The sequence below is a fragment of the Glycine soja genome, chromosome 16 (genome assembly GCF_004193775.1).
Source record: "Glycine soja cultivar W05 chromosome 16, ASM419377v2, whole genome shotgun sequence".
NCBI classification, from domain to species: Eukaryota; Viridiplantae; Streptophyta; class Magnoliopsida; order Fabales; family Fabaceae; genus Glycine; species Glycine soja.
Window position 1 is genome coordinate 35,571,539 of NC_041017.1, and position 23,645 is coordinate 35,595,183.

The 23,645-nt window shown below is 31.2% G+C and overlaps 4 protein-coding genes across 5 annotated transcripts; 2 read left to right on the top strand and 2 right to left on the bottom strand.

Moving 5' to 3' along the window:
- Window positions 1-370: 370 nt before the first annotated feature.
- On the bottom strand, window positions 371-7,431 carry LOC114389031 (O-glucosyltransferase rumi homolog). 2 transcript variants are annotated; one of them, XM_028349612.1, is made up of 7 exons: window positions 7,178-7,431; window positions 6,469-6,812; window positions 2,926-3,500; window positions 2,153-2,345; window positions 1,694-1,758; window positions 1,170-1,380; window positions 371-976 (listed from the first exon to the last, which is right to left on the bottom strand). In XM_028349612.1, the coding sequence occupies exons 2-7, from the start codon at window positions 6,664-6,666 to the stop codon at window positions 614-616; spliced, it is 1,605 nt and encodes a 534-aa protein (XP_028205413.1). In that variant the 5' UTR covers window positions 6,667-6,812; window positions 7,178-7,431; the 3' UTR covers window positions 371-613. The 2 variants fall into 2 exon arrangements, with proteins under 2 accessions (XP_028205413.1, XP_028205414.1); XM_028349613.1 differs by having other exon boundaries at window positions 6,469-6,886.
- Window positions 7,432-10,124: 2,693 nt separating this feature from the next.
- On the bottom strand, window positions 10,125-13,634 carry LOC114388974 (50S ribosomal protein L6, chloroplastic-like). Its single transcript, XM_028349527.1, has 3 exons — window positions 13,516-13,634; window positions 12,068-12,376; window positions 10,125-10,626 (listed from the first exon to the last, which is right to left on the bottom strand). The coding sequence occupies exons 1-3, from the start codon at window positions 13,548-13,550 to the stop codon at window positions 10,290-10,292; spliced, it is 681 nt and encodes a 226-aa protein (XP_028205328.1). The 5' UTR covers window positions 13,551-13,634; the 3' UTR covers window positions 10,125-10,289.
- Window positions 13,635-17,602: 3,968 nt separating this feature from the next.
- Window positions 17,603-19,525, top strand: LOC114390252 (heavy metal-associated isoprenylated plant protein 31-like). The gene is made up of 3 exons (XM_028350963.1): window positions 17,603-17,793; window positions 18,182-18,263; window positions 18,994-19,525. Exons 1-3 carry the CDS (start codon window positions 17,788-17,790, stop codon window positions 19,320-19,322), a joined length of 417 nt encoding a protein of 138 aa, XP_028206764.1. The 5' UTR covers window positions 17,603-17,787; the 3' UTR covers window positions 19,323-19,525.
- A 2,705-nt stretch (window positions 19,526-22,230) lies between these two features.
- On the top strand, window positions 22,231-23,439 carry LOC114389556 (heavy metal-associated isoprenylated plant protein 39-like). The gene is made up of 3 exons (XM_028350252.1): window positions 22,231-22,484; window positions 22,693-22,771; window positions 22,891-23,439. Exons 1-3 carry the CDS (start codon window positions 22,476-22,478, stop codon window positions 23,142-23,144), a joined length of 342 nt encoding a protein of 113 aa, XP_028206053.1. The 5' UTR covers window positions 22,231-22,475; the 3' UTR covers window positions 23,145-23,439.
- Window positions 23,440-23,645: the final 206 nt, after the last annotated feature.

Genomic DNA, 23,645 nt, shown 5'->3' on the forward strand with positions numbered 1-23,645 from the left:
CCCAATATCTGATGGACATGTTTATGTATCTATAAAGTATTGACATGGAAATGATGATGTGAAAATATGTTGATTGGGACTGGGGTGTTGACATTGCTGATGGATCTCAACTTTTAATTCCTTGATTTTAGTTGTCATCTTTTTTAAATTTTGTAATTTTTGGATCTGAAGTTCTTTTTTTTAAAATGTACCAATACTACTCAGAGATTATGCATGGCAATCTTCGTACTAGCTAGCTACTATCAATTATGTTGTTTTTTTTTAAGTTGTAGCAGAAAAATACAGGTAATTTTGAAGAAGGGGAATGCATTATATATAGAAGACAATTATATATAGATAATGTGGAACATTTTACTCTGTTGCATTTCCATTTAGAAAAATAACAAGTTTCTCATATTACGAAATTAACAAACTAAATTGTTTTTTTTTTCTCTCGTGTAGTCTAAAACTCATAATTCGTAAGTATGATATGGTTTCTTTAAACAAGTACAAAGATAATCTAAATTCTACTTATATCCTCTCCAAAGATAACCCTATATATATGTGTGGAAGGGATAAATATTCTACAGACTGAATTTGTCTACTTGAATATGGAAAAAGATATATATATTTACTAAGATGTTATGGTTTGGTTCTCCCAGTAACTTTTCTCCCATGAATCAACTTGTTGAATTGAACTTTCCTTTCTCTGTAATTGAGCGTTCAAAGATGGAGGATCGAAAGGGGCAGGCATGGTGCAAGGGTCGGTATTTGCAGGAACCTTGACCAATGATTCCATCATAAATTTCTTTACTGGTCCTTCTGCTCCACAAACCATTGACTCCACACATATTTCAGTAGCATTAGCACTTATAGAGGGTTTGTATCTAAAGAGTTTAGCATATGAATTCAGGAGATGAAACATGTAGTCGTACACATAGTCCATCTTTAACTCTTCTTGAATGAAATCACTTGCAGCCTTGCCAATTTGATGTGCCTGATGAATTTCACATATAACAATGAAACGAAACAAGTTAAACATTGAGAAGGTGTTATGTAATTTATTTTGGCCCTGATTATAATAAGTGATTCACCATTAAATTAAATATTCAGAGAGGCGAAATCTTTTAAGATTAACTTGGTAAGACTTATATTCTAGCCTTAATGAATAAGCAAAACTTCAAGATTACCCTTTGTTTGTGACTATTGCCCCAATCCACAGCAAACTTAATGGACCTGCACTTGTCATCTTCCTTTATGGGCCAATAGTGGTGCACCGGAATTAGTCCTCTTGTGAAAAAATCATAGTAATGGGGTTTTACAAGTAGGGTGGGAGAGTCACATGCCAGAATGTATTTTTCACTCACGGACCAAGCAGAACCTTCAATGTACACCTTATATCTGCACGAAGCATATATATGATTGAATTGAAACATTTTTTTTCAAGTAATGGCCACAATTTTTTTTTAGGCAAGGAAAAATTAAGGGAGGCAAGAGAGGGAAAGGTGATCCCAACTAGGTTGGCACTAGCTCACCCTCTTGGCCTAAGCACCAAAATCCCCAATTCACCTTGAAACATTTATTTGTTGATAAACTGAACATATATATCCAATAACTATATATATTATTACACAAAATTATAGAATTGAAGCAAGAATTCAAATTTTGTCCCTTTCATGATTCATAGATAGAATGCACAGTTTGAATGTTATACCTGTGAGTGCATTGACTTGCCAAGTCTGAGTTCTTGTACCCCTCTTGTGATTCTCGTCCCCAATCCTTGAAGAAAACTTTCGTAAGCATGCTATGTGGCTTAATTGTGATAGTCAATTAATATTACACATGGCAAAGAATCCAATACTTTGCAGACAGACAAAATATAGTGGACTTTCGTTTTGTTAAAAGGGAAATACTGAAAAGCAAAATTCAGTAAATGTTTGTTAACAGGTTATTTCCTTTAATTTTGAATGTACTTTTAAGTTTTGTATTGAATATATATATATAATATTGCCGCTGGATTGTGTTGCTTGGATTTGCATTTTAGTAGTGCTAGGTTGTGCATAATTAAGCCAATTTATATAATAAAAAAATCCTATAAAAAATTATTTTTTTATATTCAAATAATAAAACTATTTTCGAAGGAGTAATTAAGCAAAGCTAAGAAGTGTGATACCTGAACATATAAACGAGCATTCCAATCTTGATTTTCAGAAACATTGCATTTCATGAGATCTTGTCTGGTTTCAGCAACAACTGGATTACCTTTCCAGTATGCATAAGGCTCTCTGTTCAGCCATGGTATCCTCTTGGTTCCTTCTTTCAACTCTGTCAACAAAATCTCCCATGGCTTTATGTTAACCTCAGCCCTACGCAGCAGAGATACAATAACATGCCATCAACACTCATACGCTCTATGTGGTCTTGAGGAAAGAAAGTAAAGAGGAGATAGAAAATTTTGAAAATTAAATTAAAGAAGAAATAGGAGGAATTGTTTTCTTCTAAATATCAAATGTTCTCTTTCTTTTCCATTCATTTTTCCTTCTACCAAATAATGCCTCATCATTTGTGTTTTCCCTTTTTGTCTATTCTCTTTCCTATCATCAAACAAACGCACCTATAAAACTTTAAAAAATTCTCAAGTAACATTATTTTTTAGTTAGATTGTAAATTCGTGACAAATTAATCTACATTCTACACCAAACCAAATTAAACCCTATTTACTCCTCCTACAATTGGTGTCTGGTTAAACATTTAAACTCACGTTCAACAGAATAATACGCTTTTTACGGTACAAAAGCCAAAGTAATGTGAGGTGGTAACTTTTTTTTTTATATCATGTTAGAGTTACGTTGAGTGCAACTAGTTCTCAAACACATACATCCTAAGTACTAACATTACATATTAAATAGTATAAAAGAGTGAAGTTAGCTTTAGTAGCTTAATTACCATCCCCAGAAGGACCAATCAGGAAAGACAATATCCAAAGTAGCATCATTCCCACAATAGCGAAACAAGGGTGGTGGTTGTTCAACATTAGGGCCATTGTAACGATCAGCCAAAACCACAGGCCAATCCACACAATCAAACATAAGCTCCAAATCAGGTATCTTGCCAGGGTACCTTCTCAACAATTGTAGAATCCCCCATATGCTAAAAACATCCCTTGTTTGATAGGCCTTTTCGTAAGTCTCCAAATAGGCCTTACCCTTCAATATCACCAACTTGAAATTTGCTGTTTCCTTTGCCCTCTCCACCATGTCTTGCGTTATGCCTGTGCGGGCCCATGGCCTCAAATCCTCGTGGATCCAACGGAAGTACTCTGGACACGTGGCACTGGATGGATGGCTCTGATCGTTTTCTGGGATTGGGAATTGGTTGGTGGAGCATGTTCTGGTGAGGTTGTAGGCAGTGCAGTTCAATGGGATCTCTATAGGCTTCCGGATGGAGACTGTGAATGGACCAGTGTTGTATGGTGTGGTGCTTAGTGCTGATTTTGTAGATGAAGCTCCGGAAAAGAGAGGCTACACATATCACAAAATGACCACAGAAAATTATCATGCTAGGAGTAGTAACATACTAGCTTAATTACCAAATTATAGGTAAAGTTTAATTAAGATATGAAATAGACAACTTAGAGAGTACAATTTAAACAAATCTTTTTGAATTATTTATCTTGATCTCTAACAAAGTGATATCATAACTATGCAACTCATACTTATTTTATTCAGTTGTATAATTTTAAATAACCCTTAAATGATTCATCCCTGTATGACCAAGAAAATATTTTTAAAATCATAAGCAACAATTATTTATAAAAATAACTAAAGCTTAATTTTAAACAACTTTATGACACGTAGATATATATTTTTTAATTGTAAAAAAGCTAAAAATGCTAAATATATCTAAAATTAATCAACTCGTTAAACGATGCTCACCAATTTAACGTAATCTAGATTCTATCCTTGGCTACTCTGTCCTATAAATTTATGACACTAATTGAATGCATTGGTTTTTTTTTTAAAATGATCAAATATATAATCAACAAAGCAACTCCAGAAAGGTAAAAATATTGCTTTGAGGATATTATGCAATTTGAATTGATATCACAGAATAAAAATTAAGAATACTAAATTAGCATATATATTGTTATAATGTTTTATAATATATGTAATATTTTCTCTATGGTTAAAGTATAAGTTTTGTTTCTCAAGAGACATCACCTCTAATATTTGATATTTCTCTGCACCACTTATTCTGACATTTTATTAATATTAGTAAAATATAGAAAGTGATAGGTGTTCTATAATTGAATGAAATTTTATGTTAAATCCATGAGATAATTAATGGGTCCGCTTAGAGGGAGTAGCATGAAAAATTACAAAATCATAAAAATTAAAGTAGTATTACACAAAACTTACATGGAATCCAACTAATTAATAATAAAAACTATGACTACTAGATATATATTTCCTTTGAAGTCATGTATAAATAAAAAATATCATTTTCACCTAAATTAAGAAAATTAGATAAAACCATCTAATTTCACAAATCTTAAATAAAAAACAAAATTATTTTTAAAATATTTTCATTGAAATTAAATATATTAAGAATAAAATAAAATTCTTAAAAATAGTAATACAATTAAATAAAAGGTATTTAATATAAATATCATTAAATAAAAATAAATTTAATTAAATTTACTTAGCATAACATCACAAATAGTCAAATAAACCACCAAACAAAAACACCGACGTATTACGTAAGCTTAATACTTACTTCAAAGCTTTGAAATGGTTAAAATAAGATAGAGAAGTGAGAAAAAAAGACATGACGAGTAAGTTAAAATAGAATTATTCAATATAATATAAGGGTACAATAGCGACAAGGTTATGGGTCCGACATAATTTACGTGCATGAAACAGGTGGCACAAAATTACAAGCTAGGCTCACAATCCCATAATGTCAAGAATGGGTTGGTCCCTTCTTTTTGGTGTGTCGTAAAGTATTAAGGACACGTTGTTTACAAATACTTCTTACAATTCCACAATCTTCAAATAAAACTCTATGTTAGGTCAACCGACATTTTCGGCGCCTGTTGTGGTTAGGAACTTAGGCTAGCAAAAACACTAATTTATTTCAAGAGAGATGTTAACACACTTTTTTATTATATCGTTTTTTATTTTTAATAGATATTTTTCATATATTAATTGTTAAAATTTTAAAGTTATAAAGCTAAAACTAAATAATGTTTCGCTAAATGTATTTTAAAGTAAATTATATACACAAAACTAGTATGATTTTATAAAAATATTAGTTCAAATAAAAAGTCTTATAATTTAATACTAATTTTCAAATAAATAAAAAATTTAAAATTTAATGCCGAATCTTGCTTGAATCGTTTGATAATCCAAAATGTGGCACAAATTCAATACATTAATTATGATTCATTTTTAAAACTTGAATCCTTATTCAATTGTCATCAAGTTTTAGTCAAATTATTGTTTGGTCAAGCGAGCCATAGAGCCAGTATTAGTAAAGTTCCCAGCTCTTTATTGATGTTAAACTTGTATCTAATAGTGGTATTTCTTGTACCACTTTTTAATGATAATCATTTATTTGGCTGATAAAAAAAAAAAAGTGAGATACTAGCCCTCCTAGCTATAAGCTACCCTGAGGGTTTTTATCTTTTTGTTTTTATGTTTCCCACTTAATTTTTGGCTGGTAGCAAGGGTTAAACTACCACATCTATATCTTACTTTCCAATAAGTTACACCTAAATAGCTAACATATCCCTCTTGCTCACACACACACTATATCTTTCATAAACTTTCATGTCATCTTTTTTTTTTATAAAGTCATGTCATCTTTATATTATCAAATTCATTTAATTAATATATACAATTATCTTAAAATTTTATTTTTCCTAAACCACGCACGCCTAAAAAAAAGGATACCTACTGTTAAATTGTCCGTAAAAATGTAATGGTCAAAATTTTGATATACTATAATCTTAAAACTATCTTAATGGAATTTCATTCAGCTTTTGCACAATATAAACATAGATGTACACTCAGCTACATGACGGTTAAATAATTGGACTTCAAGTTCTATGCTACTATCCCTACATTTTATGTGCACTTAATGTTATATTTTTGTACATAGCAAATTACTACCACTTTAACATGCAAATAATTAATGGGTAAGATTAAGTGAGAAACGCTTTTACAGGCCACACGAATATAGTGGGCTAACCGTAGAAACGACAATGTCGTTTCGTCGTCACTTCAATCATGCATGTCTCGGGCCAAGGGAATTCACACACCATTTCTAACTATTCCTAAGGAATTCCCCAACGTGTCTCTGCTTCAGACAGCATTAACGTACGAAACAAACAATTAAGTAGCATCTAACAACGTTAAAAATAGCACACACATTGAGCCAATCCACGTTTGAGGTAAAAGTATAACAATAATAACAAAGAATACTCACATGTGTGTCTAGCGTGCGCGTGTAAGTCAACGCGCCGATGATGAGCATGACGGGGAAGATGAGAACCGCCGTGGATCGTGGCAATGATTTCGCAACTGACCACCAGATTCCGTCCCTGGAATGACGAAGATGCCCTCCCGATACGTGATTCTCTTCTTCCCCCGCCGTGATTACAACCTCGTTGTTATTCTCTCTCATTCTCTGTTTCTATGGCTGTGTTAATGTCGTGTTGTGTTGTGTTACTCCACCACTACCCTTTTGAGTTTTTGAGCTTCTTGTGAACGGAGAGGATCAAAAATGAAAACTCTGAAATGGGTCTTCAATTGGGTCGGTGAGATGTGTCTCTGCGTTGCAAAAATTGAAGACCAAAAAGATACCCTTTATGTTAATTTCTTTTTTTGTTTTTGTCCAATACTGGCTGAAGAAGAAGAAAAGATCGAGAAAATTAGGTGAGTACATGATACATAAATATAATATGTGTGTGTGTGTTTGGAAACTCACTGAAAAGCAATAAATCGTGTCAATTATGTTATAGGCATTAGCTTTTGAATAAACTTTAAAAATCAAATGAGTACTATGGTATAAAATTTCAAAACTATAACTACTAACTTTTAAATAAATGTAAAAAGTTACTTCTGGAACGTAGAACCAAACATATATGCTCACAGAAGATCATAATAACCGACACAAAGAAGACAAAGATACGAACCTGCTGTAAATTTTTCTTGTGTTGAATGTGTGTAGATTGGAGTTGAGAAGAATGCGAATGGGGATAAAGAATCTAAAAAAGATGTTTAACTTTATTACAAATTGAGGGCATGTAGATCACAGATTCAAAGGTGCGGAAAATGAAAAGGACAATTAACATGAGGGAGAGAAAGAGAGAGAGAGAGAAGGTTGAATCAATTCAAGGACACGAGGAAACCTTTTGAGGTTGAATCTCGTGAGTATACAGCTGCCTGACTTGTCTCATTGATTCTTTTATATATATATATATATATATATATATATATATACACACAATTTTGGAAAAAGTACACAATTTTTTGGTATAATAACTTCTTGTAATATTTGTTTTAAAATTTTAAAATTGATTTCCTTTTTTTGTTATAATATTATTTGGTTATCGTAATTAATTACTATAATAATTGTTTTTCCTTTCAAAATTCTCATTGATTGTTTAAAAAAATCAAATTAATTGAGTGTGATTTTAATTGATGAGAAAATTCACCTTATTATTCTTTCATGGTCATGCTAAATATTTGACACGTGTACATCCCTACAGGAGGATTAATTGAATATTATTTCACAATTTGAGTACAATTAAAAGGAAATTGATATCAATTATATTATATTATACCAATCTTACTTAGATGTTGCAAATCCTTTAATAGTTATATTTTATTTTTGCGGATTAAAAAAATCAAACTACTTATATAATTAAATAAAAATATTCTTATATACTTTCTACGTCAATATTCTTAGCTAATTTATTAGAAAATAAGATAGCAAGCAAACTAGTCTAATTGATCGTGAAACAATCATTTGAACAATGTGTTAGGTTTAATTCTTCACATTACACTCTTTTTTAAAGGTTAGAGATTATTTTTGGTGAAAAAAATTGTATATCCTCACTCCTTATTTAGTGGACTTCACTTATACTTTTTATTTTTAATAAATTTAAAGTTTAACCAATAAAAAAAAATAAGCGTTGAATGTATTGTGTTAAAGAGGAGCACAGACAAAATTGTGGAACCTCCATCCTTAGTCCACGATGTTGAGGAAGATGGTAGAATCAGCATCGTCTGCCCCGATTGGGCAGTCAAAAGGTCATGAGGTTGGAGCATAATTAAAGTTGAATCTAAAGAATTCACTGTTGAATGGATATCTTTGTCCTTTAATCCTCTTGATAGCGCAATAGTAACATCTAAATGTTCAAAGGTTAGGATAGGATCGGTTAAATCAGCAGCGGTACATAAACTGTTTGAATAGAAGTTATGAACTTCTCTTTGATAAAAGTGAGAGAAATCCAACAGTCTTGGACTTGAGCGAATGATCCAGTACACGACATCAAGGAGCCCATGCATGACAACCAGGAGTTCTAGAGGGAAGGAGAAGGAATATATAGGGTGAAGAGTGCATGGTGATACGGAGCTAGTTGTTTAAACTTAAAATAAATGTTTTTTTAAAAAATAATTAATAAGTATATATGATTTGCTTATCAAAATAATTAGAAATAACTTTTTTTGTGTTAATCTTATGTTTTATTATGAAAAGAATTCTAACTAATTAATCCGATATTTGATAAAAAGATAAATAAAATTTGATCAAGAATTATTTTTAGTAAAAATTAAACTTAAGTATTACTTGAATAATTCAATTTTAATTTCAGTGTATTAATCACTTGTATTCCATTTACTTGATTAAATAGGCTTATTTTATTAAAATAAGTATTGTTTTAATAAATAAATTTATACAAATTGAACTGTGAGGACAAGATTAATCTAATGGTTATTATTTGTGGTACACCATAAACCATATATATGGAAGTCTTCTCCATAATAGAATTCGTCATTCTATGAAAATACGTAAAGTCAACAGAGAGGAAGTTGTAGGATACTTTGATTAGTTTCAACACTTGTACATTTTACTAAAAAAAAAAGTTACACATTTTAATATATTTTTTCTTAACATTTCTAGAACAAGTTATTCACTTATATTCGAATGCAAAACTAAATTTGCACTTATAAGAATGATGGAAAATCCGAGGTGATGTAGCTGTGTAATAACTAGTTTTGGAATTTTCCAAAATTACCATCCTCTGTTAACTACAAACATTTTTGTTTTGCCTTGCATCTCTTAATTAGACATCTTTTACATGTGTGATAGATTTTGCCTTGCATCTCTTAATTAGACATCTTTTACATGTGTGATAGATTTTGCCTTGCATCTCTTAATGGCTTGATGGACTTTATTTTACATGTTTGATGTTAGACAGTAGTGCACGGAACTTTGTAAGGAATTTGAATTCTTCTATATTCTTTTCTTTTTAAACCTACAAGAGAATTAATAAATAAGATTGTGATGGTTAAAAACTGTCACAGAATCTTAAATTTAAACATAAAGAGAAACTAAATTCATATGTTTTCAAAAAGTTGAAAAACTAAATTGGTCAATTTAAAAACACAAGACCAAAACCAAATTTAACCGAAATTCAAGGATCAGAAACATTTTCCATACATTTTATATTAAAAGGTAGGTGTTTATCTTCTTTTTTTTCCCGATGCAAAGTGTTTTTCTTCAAAGAGACTCTTAGTTAAACCATTATATATCTTAAAAAAAAGTGCCCTTTTACCCGAAAAAGAAAAAGCACCCTACCAAAATAAAAAAATAAAAAAAGTCAGGAAGAAAGTAAAGGCCAGAAAAGGTAGGCCGCCAAGTGTAGTTTGTTTTTGAGCTGCAATCCCTCAATTTTTTCCATCAATAGTTTGCATTTATAAGGTTGACAAACGCACTCAATTTCCCAAATGATGAGAAGCCACTCTCAGTGTATGCTTCTTGGTGAGATTTATCTCAAGATAACCAAAAGCAAAACAAAATTGGTTATTATCATGATAGATTATCCATCAACAGTTATTATCATGCTCACACTATAGTGACAGTTTTGGATTGCTATGCTTTTAAATTTCATCATAAGCATAAGTGACTCAAGCTTATCTCAATGAATATGAATTTCTTTTACTCGGTTAAAATATTTCCATTGCTAACAAATGAGGAAAAACAACAGGAGATAAATGAAAAAGGAAAATTGAAACCCCCCATTACTTCTTCTTCCCTGCTTTTCCTTCCTTTCTCCTTACAATTTCATCAGCATATTTGACACCCTTTCCTTTGTATGGTTCTGGGGGTCTCCACTTCCTAATTGAAGCAGCAAACTGGCCAACCTCAGATTTGTCATACCCACTAACTGTGATTCTGGTGTTTTCCTCCACCTTCACTTTGAGGCCATCAGGGATTGTCATCTTAACAGGATGAGAAAATCCAAGATTCAGCACAACTTCGTTTCCTTCTACCATAGCACGATAACCAACACCAACAAGTTGAAGTTTCTTGTCAAAACCTTTAGATACTCCAGTCACCAGGTTGTCTGTAAGTGTCCTGATAACATTTATTTGCAAAGCACATGAGTCAAGTATGAATACAGACAAATGAAATATAATTGGATTTCATATTTTTATGAATCCAAATTGTGAAGCACTGCTTAAGCTTCCAAAGGTGAAACTTATAATTCTACTCGTACAAAAAAAAACTTTCATACATGAAATGGAATGATAGTGATGATGATGATCACTATAAAAGCAATACCAACAATAATAATAGCATTATGTCAAGCCAAGAGATACCAAGAGTTCATTTCCCCCAATAACAAACAAAAAAAGTGAATGATGAGGATCTGCAAAATGTATTGCACAAATTTGAATAGTTTCAAGACTATTCATAAATGCAGGCACAAGTCTATAACTTAAATCCTTTGGGACACTACTATATCTCAAGCTCAATAACAAGAAATAACCAATCTCTGAACTACCAAGGGTTACTTGTAAGAGCTAAGTACACTGAGAGTGTGATCAATGTTCTCACCACCAACTTTGAAAAGTTGCAAATAACACAAGCTTTTTTCATCAAATTATAGACATGCCAAGAAAGGGGAGCTGGGGGGAATTGCGAGGGGGCCGTCAAAATGGAAGTTATCAATAAGAACTTCAAGGAACCTTATCCCAAACATGATTAGTTACTGTTTGTTGTAGAAGGGACAAGAAAAACAACAAGAACCATCAGGGTTTTGATAACCAAGATATTCTCTGAATTCATAAACACTGAATATTCTAAACATAATATTCTTTTTAAGCGGTATCAAATGGGGACTGGGGAGTTTATTCCAGGATTTGAAACTATTGACTTTCAAGTCACAAGTGAAGCCAGCAACCTTACAGTTGAATCAATGCTTACCCTTGCAATACAAAAATCTAATCAGATATGAAATTCTAATCAAATTATAGTGTCATGAAAACAAGTAAGTCATCCAACATATGGTCAAGATCACAAAATTCCCCAAATAATATAATCATAAACCAATAAATTATCATGATTAAGAATAACATTGCCCAATTGGCAAGCTCGTCCTTCTGTATCACTACTTTCCTGTGTTATCTCTCAAGTAATTAATCCTTAGAGTCCCTATACTGGAATATATTATTGTCATGACTAAGTAATAGCTACCAATATCTAGCTCAAATAAATTATTGTCATGACTAATGAGAAAGCAATGCCAAAAAAATGAATAATAGGTTATAAATTTACAACAATAATTATCCCACAAACATTGACCCAATATGCCACAGAAATTGGCCACATCTCATATTTCCTATAATCAAATAAAAATAAAGGTTTTCTTCCAATTTCTTTTCAGTGTGTTAAGAAAATAGTTTTGAAATAATAAGAAATAGGTGCAAAGGCAATCAGCATGTATTGAGAGAAAATGGAAATGTAATACTCCCAATTCTTATTTTTAAAAAAAGAGATCAGTAAAATGAAGTACCTAAAAAGCCCATGCATTTGATTGGCCCTTCTGGTTTCAACTGCCTTTTTAACCCTTAGAGTCCCTGACTCTTCCCTCTCAACCAACACTTCTCGAGGATAAGTTAATGCAAGTTCTCCCAAAGGACCTTTCACTTGTATATCCTGTCCTTCCAATTTGACTGTGACGTTGGATGGCACAGGAATTGGTTGCTTCCCAATTCGTGATTCCTTACATTCTACAGTCTTTCTATTGAAACCAACATGGGCACCAGGAACACTTGAAACTCTGAGTTTATTAGTCTCACCAACAAAAACCGACTTCAAATTGCTGAAATAGAACAGAATGACTAGTGAGATTTCTCAAACCTATAGAACATTAACTTTGAGTTAAAGCAGCTTTTCATCAACTAAGAAATTAATCAAATTATATCAATCATATGAACACAATGCATGCCTCACATCACCATGCTTGTATAAAAGGCTCATTTAATTTAATGTCCTCCTTAAATTTTAAGTTATTTTCCACCTCGTAGCCTTTGTAGTCATTGTTAAAATGCAATTTAGAGGAAAAAGCAACCAATGAAGCGGCAGAAACAATAATGTTTCAATCCTTTCTGTGAACAGTAAAATATTTCACATTCCCTACAAAAATGATTTTATCAAGAATTCCCCGTTGGACTACTGAGCAAGCATGCTCATTCAACTTCTCATCAAGCCTGAACTTGTCACTTGCAATATGAAAAACACGTTCAGAGTCATTAATCTTCTTTTTTGGTGAACTTAGGATATCCCAAACGGGAAGTCAAAGACCATTCTTCGAAGAATTTAGATTTATTTAAGAGACTAAACTCTCGTAACATATGTTTTTTTATACGCACGGACTAGGGATCAAAGACCTAACCCCATGCCACTATACCACTGGCAAACATTTCATCAAATATTGATAACAGGCATTTGATTAAAAAAAAAATCAGAGTCATTATTCTTCTAATTTTCACTATACCACTAACAAGCATTTCATCAAATATCCTCAATGCACGCAACACCCACTTCATTGAATTCCAAGTACAGATTCACAAGATGGGATTATTATCACTATCATTATCATCTACTAGCAAATCATTTTGAAAACCATATTCAACTAAAGACCCATCAATTCATTGAGCCAGCGTATAATTTTTTAGACCCAATTGAGACTTGAAGAACTCAGGGCAACTAAGTGAAACAGTGAGAAAGTTCAGAAAATTGGGCTGTCCCAAAGTTCGAAACTTTGTGTGCTGCTACGACAAAGGATTCAGAATCCCGTAATGGGTGTTTTTTCATTCAAGTGATGCAACACTTGATAACCCTATAACAGTTATTGAACAAAGCAATGTAACACTGGTGGTGCTTCAAAACGCAGGGAATTAAGAAAGTGAAGTAGAATAAGTGGAGCAAGGAAGAGAAAGAGGGAGTTAGGAGCTTAACCTGATGCGAAAAGAGGAAGTAACTGAGGAAGCCATTGTTACAAGGTTGTTCCACCAAGAACAAGTACTGAAGAAAAAGCCTTATCCAAGGAGGTACCTGTTATCTGCAACGGTGACGTATCCATATTTTTTATTTATTTTTTTAAATAAATAAAAGCGTGATCGGGAATAAGAAAATGGAAATTACGGTTTGTGGTCCAACAAATGTGGATTGGGTATTAGATCATACATTTTGGGTCCAAAAGCCCAACATCAATTTAAGCTTCAGTGTTCCAATTCTAATGAAACAATGGTGTCATTTGTGTATGTCAATATTTTTTGGTTGAGTAAATACTCACTCTACTGATTGTCCAACAGGATAAGAAAATCACATGTTAGTTTTTTCTTTGAAAAATTTGGACTGAAATAGTTTCTAGAAAAGCATAAAATATAATTTTCACATATATGGAAGAACACAAAAGGATGAATTTGATATCTATTTTGTATATTTATTATTCTAATTTAATAACAGCTTTTTCATAAAAATAAATAATTACAATGTACTGAGAATGTAAATATTTTTTAATATTTCCATCTAATCATAAATTTTCATAAGATAAAATTATTAATTTTTGTAATAATTAATTTCAACCCCATGCTTCGGGTGTTTTTTAATTAACTGACAGTGAAAATATTTACATTGCTAATATATTAAAATTAAAAAAAAAAATAATCTACTAATATCATGATGTTTTAAGGATCAAGTGGACCTACTCTTTAAAGGATCAAGAGAATGATATGCTTTCAATTAAGATTAAAACAATTCTCTAAATTATTATAAAATGTTTTAGTAACACAGCATAGTCTATACATATTTGAGCAATTTACTGAGTATACACGGCCTATTATTAGAAATCCATGAGTTTAGACCTAAAGTTCATGTTCATCTTGGTTCGTGTACCATATCATAGATTGTGATTTGATTTTAATTAAATCACAATCTTTCTTCTCCATAGCCTAAATAGATCTTATTAGTTAGGATAAGTGAAATTGGATACTGGTTATAACTTATAAACTATCCATAACATGAATAATATGTGTGTAAAGGAAAAGTTACGAAAAACATATAAAAATAAGATGTATAGAATATGCTAATCCATTATATGTTTTTTGTTAAGAGCAAAAAAGATACTACTTTTTGAGTTGCTTCTTGAATCTTCAGTGGTAAAGTAGATTTTGTGAAGTTGGCTCAGGTCCTTGGTATAAGAGTAACTAGCAGAGCTAATGCTGGAACTGCCCAACTTTATGCTGTAAAGTGTGCTTGCTTTAGAATATATGTCAAGTCCCTCCACCTATATATACACATAACTGTTCTCTGGTTTTTTTGACTTCTTTATGCTGATAAATTGTTTTCAACGTGGTGATGATAGTCTTCAACATCCATCATGTGTACTTGGCTCCTTTCATCACATGCAAGAATATGGTTTTACAGACACAATGTTCTGTGAACACAAAAGGGTAATAACAAAGTGTTGTTCCTCCAATTTGAGAGTGTACTTCTAAGATTAGCATATATAAAAATGATAAAAAAATGTGGGAGATAGAAATACTTTTTATACCATGTTATGGTGTCAATTTTTTTATATTCAGATAATAGAGTTTGTTGTTCTTTGGATGAAGATTTATGTATGAAGTATGAAGAATTTAAACACAGCCCTTTGTTTTTTTTTTTGATGTATTTTTATCAAGTTTTGTTTGCAAGATATGCCTATTGTGAAAAGAAGTTCTTGTGAGGAATATTTTGAAATCAGCTTTACTCCAGAAGATCGATATCTGCCTTTTCAGTTTCGATTGCGAAAGTGCTTTTAACAGGTGGTCAATCAAATAGCAAATGTTAGTCATTTTAAAACATATGTTTTTAACATTTAATGTTAAAAAGTTAATGTTTTTTAATAATATTTCAAGATTAGTTTAGAAGATTTTATTTTATGTAACAATAAAATAATTAAAACAGTTTAAAAGTATAATTATAAGCATATCTTCAAAATTTTATATGGGAATGCAAATTTTCTAAAAAGAAATAGTAAATTAACAAAAATTGACAAAAATATTCAAAATAAAATAATACAAACAGCAAGGACTAATGGTCTAATGTTGTTAAAAGAATTTATTTTTTCTTCTGAAAGTAATCAAACACATGAGGTGATCATGACACCATGCTTTTGGTTACATACTAACCAAGTATGAAGTAATATAGTACCTCATTACTTTTTTTTTTTACATATTTCTTTATAAATTATATTTTGACATGTTTTTTCATTGGTGAAAATCAAAGACATACTAAAAATTTATAATCACTCATACATCATGTTTAATCAATTAAGTTAAATCTTTTTTATACATTTAACATGTTTGTTTTGCCTTATCTCAAATATTTCACATTTAATATATAAGCATAAAATTATTGCATTGACGACTCAGCAGACAATAACAGTAACTAGGAAGTTGAAATCAAACTGTTATTTTCTTTTTCTTTTTTCTTTTTTCTGAGGTAACTGTTTTTTTCTTAACCTTTTGATGAGTATTACTATAGGCACCGAACTTTAAGGTAACAACAACCATTTGAAACTAATTAGAGGAATATAAAATTAAGTTCTATGCATTGCAAACCATTGTGCGTTGATGCGATAGCAGCAGGAATTGTAAATGTTACATCATTTAGTTTCTGATGTTACATGTCTAGCACGCTTGCACCAACCTCCAACTCAATTTTGAAGTATATGATTGATCCTTTTTAGATGAAAAAAGAAAAGTTGGTGTCATACGTACCATCTTTTACATCCCTTAAAACATACATAAAATGCTGAATGATGTTAAACTGAGGCCAATAAGCTAACAAAATCAATTGTGTCCTATACATTCGTGTAGCAACTTTTAAATATTTAATGTAACTTCAAAAGATTAATTAAGTTGCTGTGACTTAATAAAATTGTTTAAAGTTTAAGTTTGTGCAATACTTTTCTGCGTGAATTTTTACTGAGAATCCTAATATGTCATTTTTGTTAAACTTAGTAGAATTGAGGGTGTTTCATTCTTCTGCCATGTTTGGCATAAAATAATTTCAGTCATTTTAAAATTTTGTAGATATAATTTAAGTAATAGTTAGAAACTTCTAATCCAATAATTGACTTTAAGATAAAATTGTCTAATAAAATATTATTAAATAATAATATGACACTGGAATGTGAACTATCTCTTTTTTTAGAAGAGATTATATATATGTATGCGGAGAGGAATAAACGTAATGAGGAAATAAATTTTAAATGAGAGTAAGGAAAACAAATTAAAATTAATTTTTTTTAAAAAAGTATATGATCACTTTTTCTTGACAAAAAGTATATGATTACTTTTAAAAACATGACATCTTAAAAATTAAGTGTATGTTTGTGTTAACCTTGAGTTGTCTAAAACGTAGTTTTCCCAAAGGATTTCCAATGTTACTTTTGTGTTAAAGCCCATGGGAATTCACGCTACCACGATTTCAACGACAACACAAACATAAACATGGCTTAATATGACTTGACCATTCATAACAAAAGTTAATGATCAATCTTTAATATATACAAAAAAAAGCGTAAAAGAGTAAAGAGAAATAATTAGGATTCATTTCATTAAAGATAATGGGCATTAAACATGTTAATTACAAGGCAACCCACCATGCACCTTGGTTAGTTTACAAGCAAGGTCCTACACCACAACAACATATGCATGCAACTAGCCATCATGGTGTGTGTCCAACAAAGAAAAGAGAGAAAAGAGAGGGAATTGATCAGTGATGTCCACCATTTGCATCATTTCCACTCAGAGATGTTCAAATTTTATTGGCAACAGGGGTGGTCCAGAGGAGGTAGCAAGTAAGTCAATGGGGACAAACAGGGGAGAGACAGAGGACAGGGTGTGTGCCTCAAAATTGGGGAGCGTGAGAGGTTGCCACGCTTTTGTTGTTGTCCCACGCGTGAATATACTATACTATACTGTTACTGTGCACCTTTTTGGGGGGTCTCAAAACCCAATGAATCCCTTTTTCAGCCTAACTGTTTAAAAGAGACCCTTCACATAGGTTTGTTAACCAATTAGCAGCAACTTCACTTTGATCCAAGTTAAAGGCAAAGGTCAAGGGTCAGTGAACACACCACACCACACCACCCTCTTCTTTTTCTTATCATAGATAGAGGCTTTCACTGCTTCAAACAAGAAGAGCTATTTCCATCTTCCAGTCTAGGATATACAAGCAATGTCTGTAAGTCCCTTCTTTTAATCATCTCTTTCTTTGCCACACAGAATGGTTTTGTTCATACCATTTATTTGTGTCTTTGAAGAGAAGTTGATTAGGAGTTTTATGACTGAGATTTGTGCAATGTGTGTGCCATTGCAGAATCAGTCATGATATAACGGTTTTGAACAGAGTTATTATGAGTTCATGTATTTTTTGGATTTCAGTTGGATAGTTCAAAAGTATTTGACCCTCAAAGTAACAATTTTTTCTTCTTCGTCGTTTTGTGGATTGGAATTTGAAATTGTACATTAGAAATTCGTAAAAGTACTTTTCCAACTGATATCTAAACAAGGCCTTATACATAATACATTATTAAGTTCAAAAGAAGTACTAACAACCATATTTCTTGCAGAATATGATAGAGGTGAGAGTTCCAAATCTTGATTGTGAAGGATGTGCTTCAAAATTAAAGAAAGCTCTCTTCAAGCTCAAAGGTACACTTTGCATAAGCAGTTCTTTTAGTGTTGGCTTTTTGGGGTCGTCCTTTATTTTCTGGAGGCTATGGGTTGAGTTTGTAGACATGGGCCATTGCATGGCAACAGTTGTGTGAATCTTAGCATTTTATTTGGGCTTTGATTTCCAAAATCCCATGTGCATTCCTCACTTGCTTTGGTAAGAGTAGAACAATGAGTCAATAATTTGGTACACCATATCCATTCTGGGGTCCATGTAGACCTCCCTGTTGGGCTCCATTTTTCTTCATGCAAAGGTGGCTCCTCTGTCACACCTTAACCAAATGACATTATTTGTCATCAGAAATAAAAATAGCATTTCTATAGGCTTACAGTTACAACAAATGTATTATCTTTTTTTAAGAAACTGAACCTTCACATTCTTATTTTTACTACTGCTATTATTATTTAGTAATCTAATTTCGAGGTAAAAGCTTGCAAGTTATACACCCTGAATTATTTCATTACTTTTCACAATGTGTATTATGTTACAAAGAAATACATTTTTTTTTTCTTAAAAAGTGAGGTCAAGAAAAACATGGCATGATGAGCTCTCATTCAGCATGAAAATAAGCATGCCCAAAAGCAATTAAAAAGTACCATAAAGTAACTTTTACATAATCCAAATTGGGTCACCTTTTAGTCACATGTATGATTAAGTTAGTTGCATATTTGTATGCAACATGTTAACTTTTGAATGTGTGATATGCAGGAGTAGATGAGGTGGAAGTTGAAATGGAAGCACAAAAAATAACAGTGAGGGGCTATGGTTTGGAGGAAAAGAAGGTTCTTAAGGCAATCAAACGTGCAGGGAAAGCAGCAGAACCATGGCCATTTCCAGGGCATGCTCATTTTTCCTCATTTTACAAGTACCCTAGTTACATTGTTAACCATTACTATGATGCATACAAAAGTGAAGCTACCAATGGAGTCCACACTTTCTTCCACACCCCTGCAGTGTATTCAGTTGCTGTGGCATCTGATGAAGCCTTTGCTTCTCTCTTTAGTGATGATAACCCACATGCTTGCACTATAATGTAATTGAACTAAACCAGGTTCATGTATACTTGTTTTCTTCACTTAAGGTTAGTTTCTATTTGAAGAGAAGGTGAAGAAGCAAAATTGAGTGAGGCATCTTTTCCAAGGGAATTTTGTGCTTTGTTTATTGGTTAATTTTTTTTGCCAGTTTTCTTGAGTGTGTTATCATGTGCCTCCTTTTAATATCCATTGCGTTGCTTGGCTCCTTTCTTTTTTGAAATTTTTTTTTATAATGACCTTGTTGAAATTAAAACATATAACCTTATGTATTTTAACTCAACATCCAATCAATAGATCTTAAAGGACTCAAATAACAATTACTTGTATTGTGAATAACTTTTGAAATACTCATGCAATCTTAACATATTAAGATGCTATACAATTTTTTTTAAAAATGTATCAACAATTACTTTCATTTAAATATTTGATCATTTTAATATATAAAAGACAAAAATTTGTTTAAGGAAGTGAGATCCATTTCCAATCTTTACATTTCTGATTTTGTTTGTCGTATAAAAAATTTAAAAAAGGTAAAATGCATGCATCAAAAGTTATAACCATCAGTTAAATAAAAAAACATCTTAGTCATGGATTTTAAATAATTAAAGTAATTATTATAAAAACAATAAATTACCTTTTAAGTATAGGGATTAGAAGATAAAGTTTGTGTAATTATAGGAATGAAATGAATAATTTTTCTTTAAAAAAATTATATATTCTTAATTTATGTTGTATGTTATAAAACAATCTAATGAACTACTAACAATTTATTAATTCGAGTGAAACTAGACTTGAATATTTTAAGTTTTTGAACTTCAATTTTATAAAAGAAAAAATATAATTGAGTAGAAAATTTTCACTAAAATTATTAAGGAAAATAATTCAGTTGATTAAATATAATATATAAGTTGAGTTGTTATTAACATTTGATGATCTCTTCAATTCCTACCCATAGAATAAGATTTCATTAAAAATAGTGGTTTTAATTCAAATATATTATTCACAAAATTGATAAATACTCTCCAATAGATAAGATATGAAAAAGAAAAAAAGAAAACTCTTATGAAATATTCTCCAATAGAGTTATGACTCTGACAATGGAGTGGAGATATTGAAGGGGCTTCATTAAATTATATTGTGTACCAACTGCTACTGTAGTACTTTACATGCAGGTCAGGAGAATCTTGATTTACAAAAGAAAGCAGCCGAGAAGGTCCTTTCCAATATTAGGCCCAGCCAAATTCACCCACTAACTGTAATTTCCACTTTCAACCATTCAATTTGAATCCGCCATAATTATCATCGTCCTTGCATCACTAGTAGCTCATTTCTGCTAAGATGGACGGAGGAGTGACTTTGCTAGAAAACAAATTAATCACTTTTCTAAATATATATCATTGCTTTAGTTTTTATGCATTATTAATGTAAAATTTTTTTATATTTAAAATAATTAATAATAGATGTTAGTTAGTATATCGAACTAAAAAAATTCTAGTGCTACATTTCCTTTTTTTGTGTGAATAGTATTACATTCCTAAAGAAAGAGAAATTAATCAAAATTAACACAAGAAATGAACTCTTTTAAGAATGTCTTTGGTTATGTTCTGATTAAAGTTAGAAAAATATATTTGATATCTTCGAGCTTCAAGACAAAAAAAAATTGTTGGTTTGGATAATAATTATTTGTAAGTCACTCTATCTGCAAACTAAATATACACTTAATTTGTTTTGGGTAAGTTTGATTAAGTTTCGCTGGACTCGAGAGCTATATCATCTTTCCTTTTCACAAGTTTTCAGGTAACAAGAAGATCGTGAAAAGCATATGCCATTAGAGCAGACAATCTAGGAAGAATATTGTGTATGTAAGCCATCGTATATCTTATGCGAAGTGACAACTCTTTTCTTCATCATAATTTTACATGCAAGAATTACTTTTGTTGATAAGGATATTCTGTCGGTGCCCCATTGGCATTGGTGTATATATATATATATATATATATATATTAAATGATGCATGTGTTTGAATGTCAATATTTGTCGTATGTAAAACTGATCAACTGACTTGAATGTTGTATTTTGTTTTGATTTTCAACATAATGGAATTCTGAGCTAGATCTTGTACAAAATTACCAAGGATCTAAACTAACATTCAAACTTTTGTGCTACAAAATAAAAGAAGAAAGAAACGACAAAATCTAAAAATACTTTATGACATTGGACATTGCATTTGACCACCATTTTTACTGTTTTTATTGAATATTCTCCTAAATGAAATAATAAAAAAATAAAAAGGAAAAGATAACATACCCTATGAAAAAGAAATTCTAGAAATCAACAAGTGAAAAAATATTAATAACATACTTCTTTTAAGTTTTGAGATGCTCCCTAAATTTAAGTGAACTTTACATAAATCTCATTAAATAATAAGAACGTTAGATAAATTAGACCCACATTATTTAGTAAAAGTTTTAATGAGTAATAAAAAAATGTAGCGAAAAGAGTGATCCAACTGTAAAATTCTAGTCTCTCTTGAGTTATCAATGAATAATGGGTTTGGATTTGAAAAATTAATAATAGTGAAAAATAAAAGGTGTTTTATCATGAGAAATAATCATTTAATTTTTGTGATGAACACAAAATAATAAATAGTTATTTTTACTTTTTTTAATGGTACCAATGTGACTTTGTGGGGTAGAATTAATTTTATTGTGTTATTCAAACACACTAGGAGTAATTTAACTTGATTTTCATGAAGTTTTTTTTTTCCTCTTCCTCTCCAAATTCCAATTCACTTTGCATTTACATATTCTAATGTGCAATGATCAAGTTTCGTTTTCCTAAAGTCGATCGGAAAAGATAAAAAGATGAGAAAGAAAGGAAAAGAGAAGAAAAAACCAAATGGCACAGAATGTCATCAGCATGCCTAAAACACTCAAAAATTTGTCCTGTGTGCTGTCGAATTGTACCATATATGCAGCAAGAAATTTGCATTAAGAGGGTCCATCTGTTGGATGTGACTTTCACAGTCACACGCACAAATAAAAAAGAAACTCTAAAACCTCACGCCTTTACTCTTATATAGTACATGCTCCTCAAAATTCTCAAACCCCTTCTTCTCTCACTCTTGCTTTCACACACACACTTCTACCTCTTCAAATGGCTCAGGTACCAATTTTCATTTCACAATTTTTTTTTCTTTCCCTTGGATTCCTTATGCACATCTTCATGCTTGTTTTGTTACATATTTATTATTTATATACTTATATATGTATGATCCATAGAAATAATATAAAAAATTATGTGATCAATAATTTTATTTACCATTTTTTCCCTTTCTCTTTGTGCATGTTATCCCTCACTGGATCCACAACAGAAGGTTGTGTTAAAGGTTATGACTATGACTGATGACAAAACAAAGCAAAAGGCTATAGAAGCAGCTGCAGATATCTATGGTGGGTAGTTTGTAAAAATCAAAGCCAAATTTTCTATACCTTGAATTCATGTTAATATAAGTTAGTTATATAACCAATGATTAATTGATCTGTTTAATTTTTGGTGCTTTGATCCAAAGGGGTTGATTCAATTGTTGCTGATGTGAAGGAGCAGAAGTTGACTGTGATTGGTCAAATGGACACAGTGAAAATAGTGAAGAAGCTGAAGAAAGTAGGAAAAGTGGATATAGTATCAGTTGGACCTGCCAAGGAAGAGAAGAAGGAAGAAAAGAAAGAGGAGAAAAAGGAAGAAAAAAAAGAAGAGAAAAAGGAGGAGAAGAAAGAGGAGAAGAAGGAAGAAAAGAAGGAAGAGAAGAAGGAGGAGAAAAAATAATAGACAATACTTGATTATCATCTGGTTTTGTCTAATTCTACCCTTTTATTTTCTTTTCTCTTTTTTATTTTGTTTTGCATATTTTCCCATATTCAGAAGCAATTGTTAGCTGCAAAAATTGTCTATAGAGTCTTTTTATTTTTTGCTAATGTGGGTTTCTTCTCAAATCTGTTGCTCACAATCCTTTCTGAAGCATGGATCAATCTTCAATTGCTAAGAAGGAAATGAGTTATAATAAAAGAGTATCCTAAGAATTGGCCAGTGGACAAGATACAAAGACAACATCAATTTTTAATTCTTCCCTTTCTCTCTGTTTTATATTTTCTAGTATAGAGAACCAGGGAAGGTATGGTAAATTGGTTGGCTTCAAAATTGTTATTTGTTATGATAATAAAATCGTAGTGCAAAACTGCAAATGATTTGATTATTTTATTTTTCTATGTTATGCAAGTGGCTCTTGCGACTTGTGACTATGATAACATGAATGCTTATGAACAGAAA